Here is an 18,536-nt window from a genome sequence, read left to right on the forward strand (position 1 = left end):
GGGTCTGCTAAATGACAAATGACTTAAATACCATTTGATTCAAATATGAACAGATTGATACATCTGTATGACGAATTGAAAGACAATTATACATAATATCACTCTTAATTACCAATATTATATGGAATCCCCATATTAACTCAATGAATAAGCTTAAACTCATTTTCAAATGCAAGATATGTAGCCTATGTAGATCACTCTTCACTTTACTTATTTATCTATATAAAGACGCTTTCACAAAAGTTAGTGATATGTTTTTGTCTTGTCATGTTCATTTCATGCTTTGCAATGTTTTAACAACTAGAAGAAATAGAAAGACACATTGCATGTAAGCACATAGAAAACTAAGAGAGTTAAAATGTTACAAACGAAAAAGGGCATATGAGCCTCCACACACACACACACAACTCCTAGTCTATTTGAAGACTATATGATAGGTCAATACATAAGTTTATGTTGCCAGCTGCTGCCAATCAATCATCTGGGTGAACTCTTCACTCTGGAAAACAAACCAATGGTACAGAATTAATATTCTACTACACATAGTATCACACACTAGGACTTCCATGATGTAGAACTGACGTACATAGATCAAAGACCCCCCTCCCCCCCCCCCCCCCAAAGGTCAAGATATGCTACTTCATTATATCCTGTGGCCACAGAATGAAATTCACTAAACAGAAAATAAATAATTGTTGTCTATGAATCAATTATTGGAACAGTATAGTCACGAAGACCCTCCGCCTCAAACCTGGTGTTTGAAAATAATTACAGATTGTTCCTGTAATGAAAAAAGCATTTTATTATGATGGGACTGTGAGATACTACCTCTGACTGTGAGCTTGGTGGAGCACTCTGCCCTGCCCAAGGGACTGTCTGCGATGACACTGTAGTCGCCGCTGTCCTTGGGTCCGATCTTCAATATGAGCATTGTGCACACCCCACACACGTTGGTGATAAGGTAGTTGGTATTGGTGTTGAGGCTGACGTTGTTGTGGTACCATGTGACATGGGGTTTTGGATCCCCTCGTACAGCACAGCTCATGTAGCACTCGTAGCCTGGTGGAGCGGTGCGGATTTTCAATCGGAGTAAAAATGATGGTGGACACTGGAGGTCCAAGCCCTTTACATCTGGCATGTCCAGTATGAACTTATCTGAGTTACAGGAGAAGAGAAAGATTACCTCGCAACTAATACTGTTTTGTTTACAGGCAACATTTCAAACTTACAGTATTCTCTGTGATGTGGCCTATGCTAAAAGTTTTACGGTTCAATGATCTTTCATTCAACAAATGCAAGGAGGCTAGTTGCTGTCGCCACAAACCTTTTCTCCTTATGGTTCCCCACGTAGGGGACACAGCAGGTTCTGAGAGGCCCATGTCATTCTTAGCAAACACCCTGAAGTTATACTCTCTGCCGGGTAGAATGTTGATAACTGTGAACTTATGGTTGAAGAGGCTGTCAGCGACCATCCTCCAGGTGCGCTTGACAGAGTCACGTTTGTACACAATGTAGTGCAGCCTGTCATCCTTCTTCTCGTCTGGGGAGGGAGTCCAGGTCACAGTCACTGTTCCAGGAACATTCTGTTCCAACTCCACCGGGCCAGGAGGCTTGGGATCATCTGGAACCAGGTCAGAAATACATCGTCATCTGATTGAAAGCTGAACTTACCTCCAGTAACTGCATTAATACTGGCATTAAAAACTTCACTTACGATTCTGTTTCTCATCTACCAATGCCATAAGATTATAGTTGAAATTATAAAAAACATATAGGCTAAATGATTAACATTCACCTGTGACTCTGATCTCGACACTGAAGGTCTCCTGACCGACCATGTTCTTGACAATGATGGTAAAGATGCCTGTGTCAGAGCGCTCTGACGTGGGGATCAGAAGCTGTGAACCTCTGTCAGAGTTGGTGATGGTGACACGTTTGGACACAGGAACACAGTCTTTCAACCAATAGATATCTGGCAAAGGAGAGGCCTGTGGACCATGTGAAACCATGTAAACACAGAGAACTTGGTGACACAAACAGGATACTGCAGTAGGATACAGTCTATTTTGTCGTCTGAAAGCTGCATTTTCTTCCCTTTACCTTAAAGTTGATGTTGAACCGTACAGTATTCCCCTTTCTCACAACCATGAAGCTCTTCATTTTCCCTGTAAATTGTGGCCTCACTTGCAGGGTAAAGAAAATTCAAGTATCGGTCAGATTATATTTTTTATTGATTACCAAATTACATTTCAGGGATACAGTCGACTTATATACGATATTCACTATTGAACATCACAATAGTGATTTAAATTAGATGCTATTCCTTACCAGGAGGAGGCATGGCGATGATGTAATTATCAAAGCCTTGGGGCTCGCCCTCGCCTCCATCGTTTGTGGCGAGCACTCTCACCCAGTACATTCCCATTGCCTTCAGGCCAATCACATTGAAGGAGGTGGAGATGATGGGGTTGATGTTACAGCGAGTCCACTCTGGGCTCTCATTTGGTCTGATCTCCACAAAGTAGCCTTTGGCCTCATCCTCCACCCCTTCCACCTCCTTTGGTTTAGTCCAAGCCAGAGAAAACGTGGTGTAACTGGAATCTGTTAGCTTTAGGTCTATGACTTTACCAGGGGGTTCTGGAATTACAGCAATGTGATACAATAGTTATTATTTTAGTTGACATGTGCAATATTACGTTGGAACCAGCCTGATCATTGCGTTCACTATTCTATTTCAGAGTGAAGACAACGATCAGGCTGGTTCTGCCAGGCTATTGGTGTAACTGAAACTTCTAATATTTCAAAAACATAAATGGTTTTGATGATCATGACTTACTCTTGGGATCTCTGGCAAAGACTGTAACAGAGGGAGGACTGGGCTCGCCGACACCAGAGATGTTAATAGCTGACACTCGAAATTCATAAGCTGCTCCCTCAATAACATCTTTCAATGCAAACGTTGTGTCTGAGAGAAAATAAAAAAAGTTCAGAGTATCATTATGCCAGAGCATACTTACAAAGTCTTACACATAAAAGTAAAGTGTGATAATCTCGGTTGCAAGTTATATATTTTTACGAAAGGTTCTTGTTGTACACTTCCAGGTAAATTAACACATTTGTAGATATATTTCCTTGAGCCATTGCCTATGAGGAGGCCGCACCTTTGATAGGCCCATCTAGGTTCACAGTGCTCCAAAAGTTGCTTCCCTTCTTGCGTCTCTCAAGGTTGTAACCCCAAATTTCAGTTCCTCCAGTGTTGATAGGGGGAGACCAAGCCAGGTTGATGCAGTCCTTGAAGGCACTGACCACTTTGGGTGCCGAAGGGGATCCTGGGTAACCTGAGAGAATAACTTGTTATTCTGCTTTCCATTACCATACATATAGTGCCAAATCAAATCACAGTGGATAATTCTTCCTAGAAATGACAGAAGCTGTATGTAAAGTCGGTATAACAAAAATATGTTCTGTGTAGAATAAGAGAACGATCCATCTGGATGTAATGTCAGGCAGAACACTTTCTTCATGTAGAAACACTGATTTGCTTAGTTTAGATAAAAATAATAGGACTTCACAAACAACAAAAACAAAACGCACACTGACTGTATAAAACATTAGCAACACCTGCTCTTTCCATGACATAAACTGACCAGGTGAATCCAGGTGAAAACAATGATACCTTATTAATGTCACCTGTGAAATTAACTTCAGTCAGTGTAGATGAAGGGGTGGAGACAGGTTAAAGAAAGATTTTTAAGCCTTGACACAATTGAGACATGAATTGTGTATGTATTAAGATGGCACCGACGGAGAAGGGCAATATCTCACGCTTTCCAACCCAACTTCGCTATTTAATGACTTGTATCGTGTTTATCTTAAAACATTTTTTTACAGAAAGTTCATACTATTATCATGTGACCGCCAAGCACTTCTGGACATCAGATCAACAGTTACTACCTTTGATTTCGACTTCAATTACGACTTTAACGCAGGAGAAGAGGTGGGGCCCTGGTGTAATTGAGGCGAACAGTAAACCAAATGTTGCTCCCCTCCATTTTATTGGCAAATGTCCATTCACTCGAGAATAAGATTATTTGGACAAGCTGCAGACCCTTGTATCTACCAAGAGAGTTCTCATCGGTAATTATCACGGCTGTCTGCATTCCTTCACAAGCCAACACAACTCTGACACTCAACAAACTGTATGGGACAATAGACAAACAAGAAACCCGCTCACCCAGAGGCACAATATCTGGTGGATAGAGACTTTAACGCGGGGAGATGTAAAACCGCCATACCTCACTTCTACCAATACGTGTCCTGCGCCACTAGGGGTGATAAAACTCTAGACCACTTTTATTCTACCCACAGAAACTTATACAAGGCCCTCCCTCATCCTTCCTTTGGCAAATCTGACCGTGACTCTATTGTTCTGCTTCCTGTTTTCAAACAAAAGCTGAAGCAGGAAGTACCGATGATGCGCTCAATACGGAAGTGGTCGGACAAAGCAGACTCAAGGTTACAAGACTGTTTTGCAAGTACAGACTGGGATATATCCCGGGATTCAACAGATAACATTAAGGAGTTTAACACAACAGTCCCCACAGTGACTATAAGAGCATACCCCAACCAAAAACCACAGATTACAGGTAACATCCATGCTGGGCTAAAGGCTAGAGCTACCGCTTACAATGAACGGGACATGGACTAATACAAGAAATCCCTCTACGACCTCCGATGAGACATCAAACATGCAAAAGGACAATAGTAAGGTGGAATCCTATTACACCGGATACAATGCTTGTCGTATGTGGCAGGGCTTGCAGACGATAACGGATTACAAAGGGAAATCCAGTGAGCTGCCCAGTGATGCAGAACTCACAAACGAGCTAAATACCTTTTATGCTCGCTTCGAGGAATAGAACATTGTGCCTTGCGGGAAAGCCCTTTCCGAATAACTGTGTGATCTCGCTCGCCGTGGTTGATGTGAGCAAAACGTTTTTAAGGTTAACAATCACAAGGCCGCCAGACGGAATACCAGGGCGCGTTCGCAAAGCATGCGCAGACCAGCTGGCAGGTGTCTTCACAGACATTTTCAATCTCTCCTTGTCCACAATCTGTAATCCCAACATATTTCAAGCTAACCACCATTGTCCCTGTTCCCAAGAGCTCCAAGGCAACATGTCTAAATGAATATCGCCCTGTAGCACTCACAACTGTAAATATGAAATGCTTTGAAGGGCTGGTCATGACACACATCACCATCATCATCCCAGACACCCTAGACCCACTCCAATTTGCATACCGCCCCGACAGATCCACAGATGATGCATTCTCAATTGCACTTCACACTGCCCTCTTTCACCTGGACAATACGGGAAATAACTATGTGAAGATGCTGTTCACTGTTCAATGCTGGCAGGAGTGTAGTAAGTCCTATGATTATCTTAAATTGCGGTAGGTCATGTCTTAGGTTGTTGGAGCAGGTATGAGCATTTTCACATAGCTGTGACCAATTGTTCTCCTCATTTTTTTCTTAAAGATCTGTTTCAATTTGTTCATTTTAGCTTCTGAACCATTAGGTAGAGTTTCAATCAACCTTTGATATAACTTGGCAATCAACTTCTTTGGCTAAGCAGCTTCTTTCAGTATTTTTTTCTATGCTAGATTCCTTAGGTTCATCCAGATTCTGTTGAAGCGATTCAATATAATTTTGGATTGTCTGTTTTTTCTTCAACGCCTTGGAACCGAAGTAGTGAATATATTGTAAATCATAAGGTATTATATGTATAGCGTTGATACTCCTCCCTGCACAAGTATAGCCAGCTGTCCATTGTTTAAGGGAAGGCAGTTGTGCAGTCCAGTAATACATATTCATATGAGGTAGTCCAAGACCACCAGCTTTATAGGGTAATTGTAAAACAGTCAATTTGACTCTTGAGATCTTTCCGTTACAAATAAAGTTGGAGAGCCGGCAGTTTATTTTATTAAAAAAGTTGGATGGAATTGAAACGGGCAGGGTCTGGAATAAATACATCAACCTTGGTAATATATTCATTTTGATTATGTTGACCCAACTTAACACAGCGATAGGGACAGATCTCAATCTCTGAACATTAATAGATAGGTTTGAATTCAAAGCAGAGTAAATGATTTCATAGGCCCCCTCCAGATTGCATAGAATCAGTACACCAAGGTATTTCATGTGTCTTTGTCCATTTCCACTTAAATTTACTTTCTAAGCTTGAGAAATTATGATTCACAATTCACTTTGAATCCTTATACAGCATTATGTATCCATCAATAGTAAAATAAATGACAGCGAATGTTCAGGTTCAGTTAAATAAAGTAAAATGTAATCTGCATACAATGAGATGGCATGTTTATCTCCACCAATGTCTATGCCCCGGATTGAGCCATGAGTTGTAATTATGATTCTAGGGTTTATGTGGCTAAAGAAAATAGACATCAGACATCCCTGTCTTGTCCCTCTTGATAACTGAATGATTGAGAGATCTGTCCTAAACTATATGGATTTTTAACAATACTTACACAATATGCCAGCCTGGATGTCCTCTGTCTCCAACACATCACTGACTCCCTCCTCATTCTTGGCTCTGATGTGGTAACAGTATCTTTTCCCAGGTTTTACATTAGTATCCCTGTATTTAAGGGGGTCATTTGGGAGCTCCCCTACATTTGTCCATGTTTTGCTTCCCCCCACTTGCTGGCGCTCCAAAATGTAGTGTTTGACTGGACAGCCACCATCATCCTTTGGGGGTTTCCATTTGAATTCAATGGCGGTTAGAGAAGTTTCCACAATTTCCACAGGTCTTTGTGGCGGTGTGGGTTTGTCTGTTGGGAGAAAACTATGAAAATTAAAATGTTGCCTAACAACAGAATGAGATGTTAGTGATAGTCCACAAAAGTCTTCAAGTGAAAAGTATGTGATCATTGAGGAATTTTGTTAAATTCTTCCGAATCAGACTTGCCAGAAATCTAATTTCATATCCTGCTTCCTAACTCACCAAGAACAATCAGTCTGGATGTGGCTTCCAATGTACCAAAGTCATTTTTGATATTGATTTTGACCTCTCCACAGTTCCTCCTTTGACAATCTGTAATACACAAGTTGGCTTTTATGTCAGTCTGTTCTATCTTGACATTGGGGCCTTCCAGAAGTTCCTCATCCTCCTTGATCCACTTGATCTTCATTGGGTCACCACCCGAAAAGGCCAATTTCCACTCAGCCGTTTCACATGCTCTCACAATGACCGGCTTAGAGAATTCTCTCAGAGAATCCATGTTGAATGTTGGTGGGTCTTAAATATGAAAGAAAAGAAAGTTCTCTAATCAAGGGAACAACAGCCTTACTGAAGCTTTTCATAACGCTGGATGTAACCCACATACTGTAACTGTCCATTCTTACTCTGCACAGTGAGTGATCCCTCAGATATACGACCATCCACCTCAAAGCGATAGACTCCTGAATCGTCTTTTTTACAGTTATCAATGACCAACTTGTGAGAGGCTCCTTCTTTGATGATTTTCACCCTGTCATCAGGAGGTACCTGATTACAGAAAGAGAATATATTTAAATCTATTAGGGGAAAACAGACTCTTGTTTCTCAATCAGCTATAACAGGATTTCCTAGTCCAACATTAATACACCTGATCCAATGAATTAACTAATCATCAAGCTATTGTTCTGAATCAAATATTATCGGGCTAGAGCAAAAGGTTGCTGAATACTTTATTTGTGTTAATGATGAATACTGCACTCACCTGAAATCCGTCTCTATACCAGACCCCCTTACAGTTCGGACTGCTCAGTTTGCAGGACAGCTCTGCTGGTGTGCAGATTTTAACTTGGACATCAGCCACTCCCAAAATGAATTGAACAGCTGGATCTATAAATAAGTAAAGACTTGTCACGCACAAAAAAATTGTCACGCACAAAGACTGTGTGTATATATAGTCACTATTGTCATTGTACAACATTATCATAATGCCTATGGATGAACAAGTTATAGAATATATATTTACTGTGTCTTAAAAATGACAGAACAACAAAATGTTACTTAAAATGTTACATACCAAGTTAGGTGATGAATTGTTATCCATGTCCATAACAACAATTGTCACAGGGTTGGCGTGGGGGGGGGGGGGGGGGGGGGGGTGTAAAGTAGAATGAACACAGATGTATTACAGGTGAATAAACATTTGTCTATGATAGTTTTACAATTTTATCGGACAAAAACATAACACCATCATAAAACAGACATAACATCAGAGGTCATTCATCTTGTGTCACTGAATGTCAGGTGACAAGGCAGTGTCATTTCCCACCTAATGGAAACAGTTTGGTGTAATGACTTGTTGATATAACAGTCTATGTCACTTACGCTGAACAGTGAGTGTGGCCTCTGATATACGACCATCCACCTCAAAGCGATAGACTGCTCCATCATCTTTTCGACAGCAATCAATGACAAGCTTGTGACAGGCTCCATCTGTGATGATTTTCAGCCTGTCATCAGGAGTTACCTGATCACAGAAGCAGGGATTGAAATAGCAGACTGAAAATAGATTATTGTTTGTCGTTCATCTGTCATATAATCTTTCCTAATGGTTACTTTCACTTCCATGACTGAAATACACTGAACAATAAGAAACGCAACATGCAACAATTTCAAAGATTTACAGTTCATATAAGGAAATGAATTAGGCCCTAATATAAGGATTTCACATGACTGGGTATACATATATGCATCTGTTGGTCACAGATAACTTGGGGGAAAAAATGTATGGATGTGGATTAGATGTGGATTTGCCTCATGCAGCGTGACACATCTCCTTCACATAGGCTGTTGATTGATCAGGCTGTTGATTGTGGCATGTGGAATGTTGTCCCACTCCTCTTCAATGGCTTTGCTAAGTTTCAGGATATTGTAGGGAAATGGAACATGCTGTCTGTCATACATGTCGATCCCAAACGTGATCAATGGGTGATGTCTGTTGAGTTTGCAGGCCATGGAAGAACTGAGACATTTTCAGCTTCCAGGAATTGTGTACAGATTCTTGCGACATGGAGTTGTGCATTATCATGCTGAAACATGAGGTGATGGTGGCGGATGAATGGCACGACAATGGGCCTCAAGATCTTGTCACGGTATATCTGTGCATTTAAATTGCCACTGATAAAATGCAATTGTATTAGTTTTCTGTAGCTTATGCCTGCCCATACAATAACCCCACTGACACTATAGGGCACTGTTCACAATGTTGACATCAGCAAAGCGCTACCCACACAACGCCATACACGCTGTCTGCCATCTGCCCGGTACAGTTGAACCGGGATTCATCCGTGAAGAGCACACTTCTCCAGCGTGACAGTTGCCATCGAAGGTAAGCATTTGGGCACTGAAGTCAGGTACGACGCCGAACTGCAGTCAAGATCCTGCTTAGGATGACAAGCATGCAGATGAGCTTCCCTGAAACATTTTCTGACAGTTCTTCAATTGTGCAAACCTGCTGTCCAGGTGGCTGGTCTCAGATGATCCCGCAGTTGAAGAAGCCTGAGGTGGAGGTCCTGGGCTGGCGTGGTTACACGTGGTCTGCGATTGTGAGGCCGGTTGGACGTACTGCCAGATTCTCTAAAATGAGCCGCCGTTGGAGGCGGCTTATGATAGAGAAATTAACATTCAATTATCTGGCAACGGCTCTGGTGGACATTCCTGCAGTCAGGATGCCAATTGCACGCTCCATCAAAACTTGAGACATCTGTGGCATTGTGTTGTGAGACAAAACAACAAATTTTAGAGTGGCCTTTTATTGTCCCCAGCACAAGGTGCACCTGCATAATGATCATGATGTTTAATCAGCTTCTTGATATTTTAGACCTGTCATGTGGATGGATTATCTTGGCAAAAGAGAAATGCTCACTAACAGGGGTGTAAACCAATTTGTGCACAACATTTGAGAGGAATAAGCTTTTTGTGTGTATGGAACATTTCTGGGATCTTTTATTTTAGCTCATGAAACATTGGACCAACACTTTACAGCTTGCGTTTATATTTTTGTTCTGTGTAGTTGTGTTTATCCTGTCATGATTTCACTTAAACTCATTGAATGTTGATCGCCTCAACATCTAACAATAACTATTGTCTATATACAGTACACTTAAAGAGGACGTATAAAGAGGATGTCACGAAAAAAAAGAAATCCCGGTTGAAAACGGCCTCTCTCTTCGGTATTGGTCATATACGTAAAATATAGTCCCGAAATTCACTAACAGCTTAAAAACTGATCATTTAATAAGAAAAGTCAGTATTTTCAAAATTATAAAGTCTGAGATTAGGAGTACCTGTGAAGTCTCAGCTTTCCTTGTTATATTTGAAGGTTGGGTTTTGATTTCATGTAATGCCCACTAAGACGGTCTTTGTTCATGAATTCTCTCTCAGAGCGCACACAAGTCGCTCCAGCTGAAGGGTAGCATTCAATCTCACAATATCAGTCAAGCATCAAAGCTAATTGGCTAAAGTTAGCTGGCTTGCTAGCTACTTCCACACACAACTGAGAGAACAGTTTTTTTGTCAATGTTTACTGAAACCTGTCATAACAACCGGGTGTAGGCTAGGCTGGTTTTAAAATCATCAATTATTCTTCTCTCTTGGACTCTCAAACCAGAGTGTTAATATTGGAGTAGATTGTCAGAGTGAATTTACAAACTCAGACACATGCAAGAAACACCCACATCAAACTACGCCACCAAGACACAAATCTAGACTTCAAAGCATTTGTTAACGAGGAGGAGGAAAACTGAGGCAAAATCAGCCACTACAGTCTCTCTTTAATGAGTTCTTCAATCCTGGTGTGGAGCAAAATCCCGCACACCTTGTGGTTCTCCTGGACCAAGGATGAGTGGCACAGCGGTCTAAGGTACTGCATCTCAATGCTAGAGGCATCAGTACAGACCCTGGTGATTGGGCGGCGTACAATTGGCCCAGCGTTGTCTGGGTTTGGCCGGGGTTGACCGTCATTATAAATAAAAATTTGTTCTTAAAAAAGGTTAAATAAAACAATTATGAAGAACTCTATTTGTTTGATTGAAGAATAGTGTACTGACCTGTTTTCCATGTTTATACCAGACCCCCTCAATGTTTAGACAGCTCACTTCACAGAGTAGCTCTGCTGTTGCGTCAAGCTTAACATCCACATCAGACAGTCCAATGCTGAATTGAGCACCTAGGTCTAAAAATAAGTAAAGACAACAGAAACCATCATAGTTTAGTATAATCTCTAAGTGGGTAATGCATCACCACTTTCCTTATAATCTTAGCCGTAAATTGTCATACAGATGTAGGATCTTCATTTGAACCATTTTGCTACGGCAGAAAAATATTCCTGCAGCAAAAGGAAATATCAATAACTACAGTTGAAGTCGGAAGTTTACATACACTTAGGTTGGAGTCATTTAACCTGTCTAGGACATTTAACTTTCACACATTAACAAGTCCAATACAGCTAATGAAAGATAAACATCTTGTGAATCCAGCCAACATGTCCGATTTTTAAAATGTTTTACAGCGAAAACACCACGTATATTTATGTTAGCTCACCACCAAATACAAATATAAAAGCACAGACATTTTTCACAGCACAGGTAGCACGCACAAAACCAACCAAACTAACCAAGAACCAACCAAACTAACCAAGAAACAACTTCATCAGATGACAGTCTTATAACATGTTATTCAATAAATCTATGTTTTGTTTGAAAAATGTGCAAATGTGAGGTATAAATCATAGTTTTACATTGCAGCTACAATCGGAAATAGTACCGAAGCAGCTAGAACAATTACACAGACCAAATTTAAATACCTAAATACTCATCATAAAACATTTATGAAAAATACATGGTGTACAGCAAATTAAAGACAAACATCTTGTGAATCCAGCCAATATTTCCGATTCTTTAAGTGTTTTACAGGGAAAACACAATATAGCATTATATTAGCTTACTACAATAGCCAACTACACAACAGCATTGATTCGTTAGGCACGTTAGCATAGCAAATAAACCAGCAAAAGATATTAATCTTTTCACTAACCTTCTCAAACTCCATCAGATGACAGTCCTATAACATCATATTACACAATACATATATGGTTTGTTCGAAAATGTGCATATTTAGAGCTGAAATCCATGGTTATACATTGGGAAAACTTAGCCACTTTTTCCCAGAATGTCCGGATAAATTTCTGACACTCACCTATTCTCATCAAATAACTATTCATAGACTTTACTAAAAAATACATGTTGGACAGCAAGTTAAAGATAGCTTAGTTCTTAATGCAATCGCCGTGTTAGAATTCTAAAAATAACTTCATTACGACATGCAGCTTACGTTATGGCGAGAGAGCGCCCAAAATCTGGGCGCAAACTAATGGTACACATGTTCGACAGATATATGAAATAACATCATAAATGATCTTCCATCAGAATGTTGTACAAGGGGTCCTTCGTCCAGAACAATCGTTGTTTGGTTTTAGAATGGCCTTTTTCCCTCTCGATTTAGCAAGCAAAACTCTCCATCGTCAACAAACTCAGAGAACGTAACACGCCAAAACTCCCGAAAATGTTTTGATAATCTGATTAAACTATATTGAAAAAACATACTTTACGATGATATTGTCACATTTATCAAATAAAATTAAAGCCGGAGATATTACACGTCTATAGGGAAAGCTTTTCAGAAGCCAAAGCTGATGTCCATCCCGCGTCATCCTGAACAGAGGAAATTGGGGTCCTGTCATTCCAAGAGGCCTCTTTTCACCATAGAAATACCTATACACTCCATTTCACCTCTCACAGCCTACTGACATCTAGTGGAAGGTGTATGAAGTGCATGTATAGTCATAAATCTCAAGCAAAATGATAGGGAGGGCCTGGAACAGAGCCTCGATTTGAGATTTTTCACTTTCTGACAGGAAGTTTGCTGCAAAATGAGTTCTGTTTTACTCACAGATATAATTCAAACGGTTTTAGAAACTTGAGAGTGTTTTCTATCCAATAGTAATAATAATATGCATATTGTACGAGCAGGAATAGAGTACGAGGCCGTTTAAATTGGGCATGATTTTTCCCCAAAGTGAAAGTAGCGCCCTCTATCCTCAACAGGTTTTAAACTAGTTTTTCAACCACTCCACAGGTTTCTTGTTAACAAACTATAGTTTTGGCAAGTCGGTTAGGACATCTACTTTGCGCATGACACAAGTAGTTTTTCCAACAATTGTTTACAGACAGATTATTTCACATATCATTCACTGTATCACAATTCCAGTGGGTCAGAAGTTAACATACACTAAGTGGACTGTGCCTTTAAACAGCTTGGAAAATTCCAGAAAATTACGTCATGGCTTTAGAAGCTTCTGACAGGCTAATTGACATTATTTGAGTCAATTGGAGGTGTACCTGTGGATGTATATTAAGGCCTACCTCCAAACTCAGTGCCTCTTTGCTTGACATCATAGGAAAATCAAAAGATATCAGCCAAGACCTCAGAAAGAAATTGTAGACCTCCACAAGTCTGGCTCATCCTTGGGAACAATTTCCAAATGCCTAAAGGTACCACGTTCATCTGTCCAAACAATAGTACGCAAGTATAAACAACATGGGACCACGCAGCCGTCATACCGGTCAGAAAGGAGACACGTTCTGTCTCCTAGAGATGAACGTACTTTGGTGCGAAAAGTGCAAATAAATCCCAGAACAACAGCAAAGGACCTTGTGAAGATGCTGAAGGAAACAGGTACAAAAGTATATCTATATCCACAGTAAAAACAAGTCCTATATCGACATAACCTGAAAGGACGCTCAGCAAGGAAGATGCCACTGCTCCAAAACCGCCATGAAAAGCCAGACTACGGTTTGCAACTGCACTTGGGGACAAAGATCGTACTTTTTGGAGAAATGTCCTCTGGTCTGATGAAACAAAAATAGAACTGTTTGGCCATAATGACCATTGTTAAGTTTGGAGGAAAAAGGGGAAGGCTTGCAAGCAGAAGAACACCATCCCAACCGTGAAGCACGAGGGTGGCAGCATCATGTTGTGGGGTGCTTTGCTGCAGGAGGGAATGGTGCACGTCACAAAATAGATAGCATCATGAGGGAGGGAAATTATGTTGATATATTGAAGCAGCATCTCAAGGCATGAGTCAGGAAGTTAAAGCTTGGTCGAAAATGGGTCTTCCAACTGGACAATGACCCCAAGTATACTTCCAAAGTTGTGGCAAAATGGCTTAAACCTCTTTAATTCAAATTACAAAATTGTAATGTTGAACATTCATGGACATACAAGTGTCTTACATCATTTAAAAGCTTAACTTCTTGTTAATCCAACCCGCGTTGTCAGATTTCAAAAAGGCTCTACGGCGAAAGCATACCATGTGATTATCTGAGGACACGGCCCCGCATACACCAGCATTAAAAACATTTTCCAATCAAGGCGTCACAAAAATCAGAAATAGAGATAAAATAAATCACTTACCTTTAAAGATCTTCCTCTGTTTGCAATCCCAAGGGTCCCAGCTACACAACAAATGGGCATTTTGTTCTATTAAGTCCTTATTTATATCCCAGAAAAGACAGTTTAGTTGGAGCCAAACAACATTTCTAATCAATCCTCAGGTACCCTAATATCTAAATAAATCCTAATATCTAAATAAATGATCAAATTTAAGACGGAATGTAGTATGTTCAATACCGGCGATAAAGAACGAAGTGCACGCCCTCATTCACGAGGGCGACAACAAAGTCAAGGTATTGGAGTGGCCATCACAAAGCCCTGACCTTAATCCTATAGAAAATGTTTGGGCAGAACTGAAAAAGCATGTGCGAGCAAGGAGGCCTACAAACCTGACTCAGTTACACCAGCTCTGTCAGGAGGAATGGGCCAAAATTCACCCAACTTATTGTGGGAAGCTTGTGGAAGGCTACCCGAAACGCTTGACCCAAGTTAACCAATTTAAAGACAATACTAACAAATACAAATTGAGTGTATGTAAACATCTGACCCACTGGGAATGTGATGAAATAAATAAATGCTGAAATAAATAATTATCTCTACTGTTATTCTGACATTTCACATTCTTGAAATTAAGTTGTTTTCCTAACGGACTTAAGACAGGGAATTTTTACTAGGATTGAATGTCACGAATTGTGAAAAACTGAGTTTAAATGTATTTGGCAAATGTGTATGTAAACTTCCGGCTTCAACTGTATGTGGATTATAATTAATGGACATTTTGTGCAGTGTTCAATACATTTTTCTCGGGCAAATCAAGTCTGACATTTTTAAGTGGAAATTAAAAACTTTAGAAGCCTTTTTTAAACCTCAGAATGCAACTATTATCAGCTACAAAAGCAATCAAATTAAGATCCTACATCTGTATGCTCAAGACATATGCAATAGCAATGAACCGAAAATAAACAAGATTACATATAACTATTGACAAGATAATGATGGGGACTATAGATTGTTTAAGAAGTTCACAGAATGGTGGCTTCAAATATTATACCCCATTGTCATTTGTCATAATGAATATAGACCAGCAAGTTATATAATTACTGTGTCTTATAAATTACAGAGAACAGCAGCAATGTAATGTTACATACCAAGTGAGGTGATGAATTGTTATCCATGTTCATAACAGCAATTGTCAGTGTTGGCAGTATTGGCAGGGGAGAAAGTATATTGGAATGAACGGAGATGTACAGTATAACAGGTTAATCAACATACTTCACTCTGATGTATCATTCAATTTCATGTACAGTATCTTAAAGTGCTCTAATCAAGGGAACATCAGCCTTAGAGATGTATTTCCGGATCCTGGATGTAACCCACATGCTGTAACCGTCCATTCTTACCCTGCACAGTGAGCGTTGCCTTGGATTTACGACCATCCACCTCAAAGTGATAGATTCCTGCATCGTCTTTTTTACAGTTATCAATGACCAGCTTGTGAGAGGCTCCTTCTTTGATGATTTTCACCCTGTCATCACAAGGTACCTGATTACAGAAATAGAGAACACATTAAATCCAACAGGATAAAATATAATCTAGTTTGTCATGTAGCTGTCATATAATCTTTCCAAATAGTTACTTTTCACTTTTATGACTTCAATAGTTGCATTTTTCCCATCATGATTTATCTTCATCAAGCTATTGTTTAGTTGAATCACATATGTTAGTATTGGGCTGCAGCAAAAGCCTGCACACCTTGTGGGTCTCCTGGACCAAGGTTGAAATAAACACTGACTGTATTTTGGGGATTGAAGAATACTACACTCACCTCTTTTCCGTCTTTATACCAGAACCCCTCAACATTCGGACTGCTTAGTGTCAAGGACAACTCTGCTGTTTCATCAAATTTAACTTCGATATCAGATAGTCCGCATCCAACAAATTGAGCACCTGGATCTATAAATAAATAAAGACAGCAGAAATCGTAATAATATAGTCTCTAAGTGGGTACTGCACCAACACTTTCCTTATAATCTTAGCCGTAAATTGTCGTACTAAGATGTAGGATCTTAGTTTGAACCATTTTGATTACAGCAGGAAAATATTCCTGCAGCAACAGGATAGTTTAGTATAATGTCAAAGTTTGTAATGCACCACAAATCTCTGCTGTAAATCGCAAACATATTATATACGCTCTTACTCAATGGAACTAGATACACAAAGGAAAAGGGATAGTTCACTCAAATTACAAAATTACATGTTGGTTGACTTACTCTGTAAGCAGTCTATGGACAAGGTAAGACAGAAACCATGCTTTGGTTTTGGTCTCCAAACTTTAAAATAATTTTGTCCAAAAACCAATGCAAGTCAATACAGTATCTCCAATGTTTTGTGTTCCATGTCCAAATCATCTCAAAGTAACTTTATTGAGCTAAACAATCAATTTTTCAATCAAACATTCTAACATCAGAGATATTGACATGCATTTGTTTTTGGATATACAGTGCCTTCGGAAAGTATTCAGACCCATTGACTTTTTCCTCATTCTGTTTTACGTTACAGCCTTATTCTAAAATGAATGAAATAAATAAAAAATCCTCAGCAATCTACACACAATACCCGACAATGATCAAGCAAAAACAGGTTTTTAGAATTGTTTTCAAATTTATAAAAATAAAAACAGAAATACCTTATTTCCATAAGTATTCAGAACCTTTGCTATGAGACTCCAAATTGAGCTCAGTTGCATCCTGTTTCCATTGATCATCATTGAGATGTCTCTACTGTCTCTACTCTGATTGGAGTCCATCTGTGGTAAATTCAATTGACTGGACGTGATTTGTAAAGGCACACAGCTGTCTATATAAGGTCCGAGACAGGATTGTGTCGAGATCAAGGAAAGGGTACCAAAAAATTATGCAGCATTGAAGGTCTCCAAGAATACAGTGGCCTCCATCATTCTTAATTGGAAGAAGTTTGGAACCACCAAGACTCTTTCCAGAGCTGGCCGCCCGGCCAAACTGAGCAATCGGGGGAGAAGGGCCTCGGCAATGGAGGTGACCAAGAACACGATGGTCACTCTGACAGACCTCCAGAGTTCCTCTGTGGAGATGGGCTAACTTTCCAGAAGGACATTCATTTCTGCAGCGCTCCACCAATGCCTTTATGGTAGAGTGGCAAGACGGAAGCCACTCCTCAGTAAAAGGCACATTACAGCCCCCCAAAAAAAAGGCACCTTAAGGACTCCCACCATGAGAAACTTGATTCTCTGGTCTGATGGCCTGAATGCCAAGCGTCATGTCTGGAGGTAACCTGGCATTCCTGCGGTGAAGCATGGTGGTCGCAGCACCATTTGGTGGGGATTTGTTTCAGTGTCAGGGACTGGGAGACTTTTAAGGATCGTGGGAAAGATGTACATAGCAACAAACAGAGAGATTCTTGATGAAAACCTGCCAGAGTGCTTAGGACATCAGACTGGGGGAAGGTTCACCTTAAAACAGGACAACACCCCTGAGCACACAGTCAAGACAATGCAAGGACAAGTCTCTGAATGTCCTTGAGTAGCCGAGCCAGAGCCCGGATTGAACCCGATCGAACATCTCTGGAGAGACTTGAAAGTAGCTGTGCAGTGACGGTCCCCATCCAACCTGACACAGCTTGAGATGATGTGCAGAGACGAATGGGAGAAACTCCCCAAATATAAGTTTGCCAAGCTCAGAGCATCATACCCAAGAAGACTCGAGGCTGTAATCACTGCCAAAGGTGTTTCAACAAAGTACTGAGTAATTGGTCTGAATAGTTAAGTAAACGTGATATTTCAATGTTTTATTTTTAATAAAATTGCAAAAAAATTATAAAAACCTGTTTTTGCTTTTTCATTGTGGGGTATTGTGTGTGTGTGTATATTGATGAGGGGAAGAAAACAACATTTTGAATCCATTTATAATAAGGCTGTAATGTAGCAAAATGTCGAAAAAGCCAAGAGGTCTGAATACTTTCCAAACATGCACT

At 40.1% G+C, this 18,536-nt stretch overlaps 1 protein-coding gene across 1 annotated transcript in view; it reads right to left on the reverse strand.

Moving 5' to 3' along the window:
* Nucleotides 1-451: 451 nt before the first annotated feature.
* LOC129851587 (immunoglobulin-like and fibronectin type III domain-containing protein 1) overlaps nucleotides 452-18,536 on the reverse strand; it is a 36,965-nt gene continuing 18,880 nt past the window's right edge. The window contains exons 14-23 of the mRNA XM_055918196.1: nucleotides 7,026-7,319; nucleotides 6,550-6,852; nucleotides 3,162-3,338; nucleotides 2,837-2,965; nucleotides 2,329-2,637; nucleotides 2,101-2,183; nucleotides 1,796-1,988; nucleotides 1,325-1,621; nucleotides 836-1,155; nucleotides 452-499 (exon numbers count right to left, since the gene is read on the reverse strand). Coding sequence (XP_055774171.1) covers nucleotides 452-499; nucleotides 836-1,155; nucleotides 1,325-1,621; nucleotides 1,796-1,988; nucleotides 2,101-2,183; nucleotides 2,329-2,637; nucleotides 2,837-2,965; nucleotides 3,162-3,338; nucleotides 6,550-6,852; nucleotides 7,026-7,319 — 2,153 coding nt within the window. The remainder of the gene's footprint in view (nucleotides 500-835; nucleotides 1,156-1,324; nucleotides 1,622-1,795; nucleotides 1,989-2,100; nucleotides 2,184-2,328; nucleotides 2,638-2,836; nucleotides 2,966-3,161; nucleotides 3,339-6,549; nucleotides 6,853-7,025; nucleotides 7,320-18,536) is intronic.

Source organism: Salvelinus fontinalis, chromosome 3 (assembly GCF_029448725.1).
Source record: "Salvelinus fontinalis isolate EN_2023a chromosome 3, ASM2944872v1, whole genome shotgun sequence".
In the NCBI taxonomy this organism is placed as follows: domain Eukaryota; kingdom Metazoa; phylum Chordata; class Actinopteri; order Salmoniformes; family Salmonidae; genus Salvelinus; species Salvelinus fontinalis.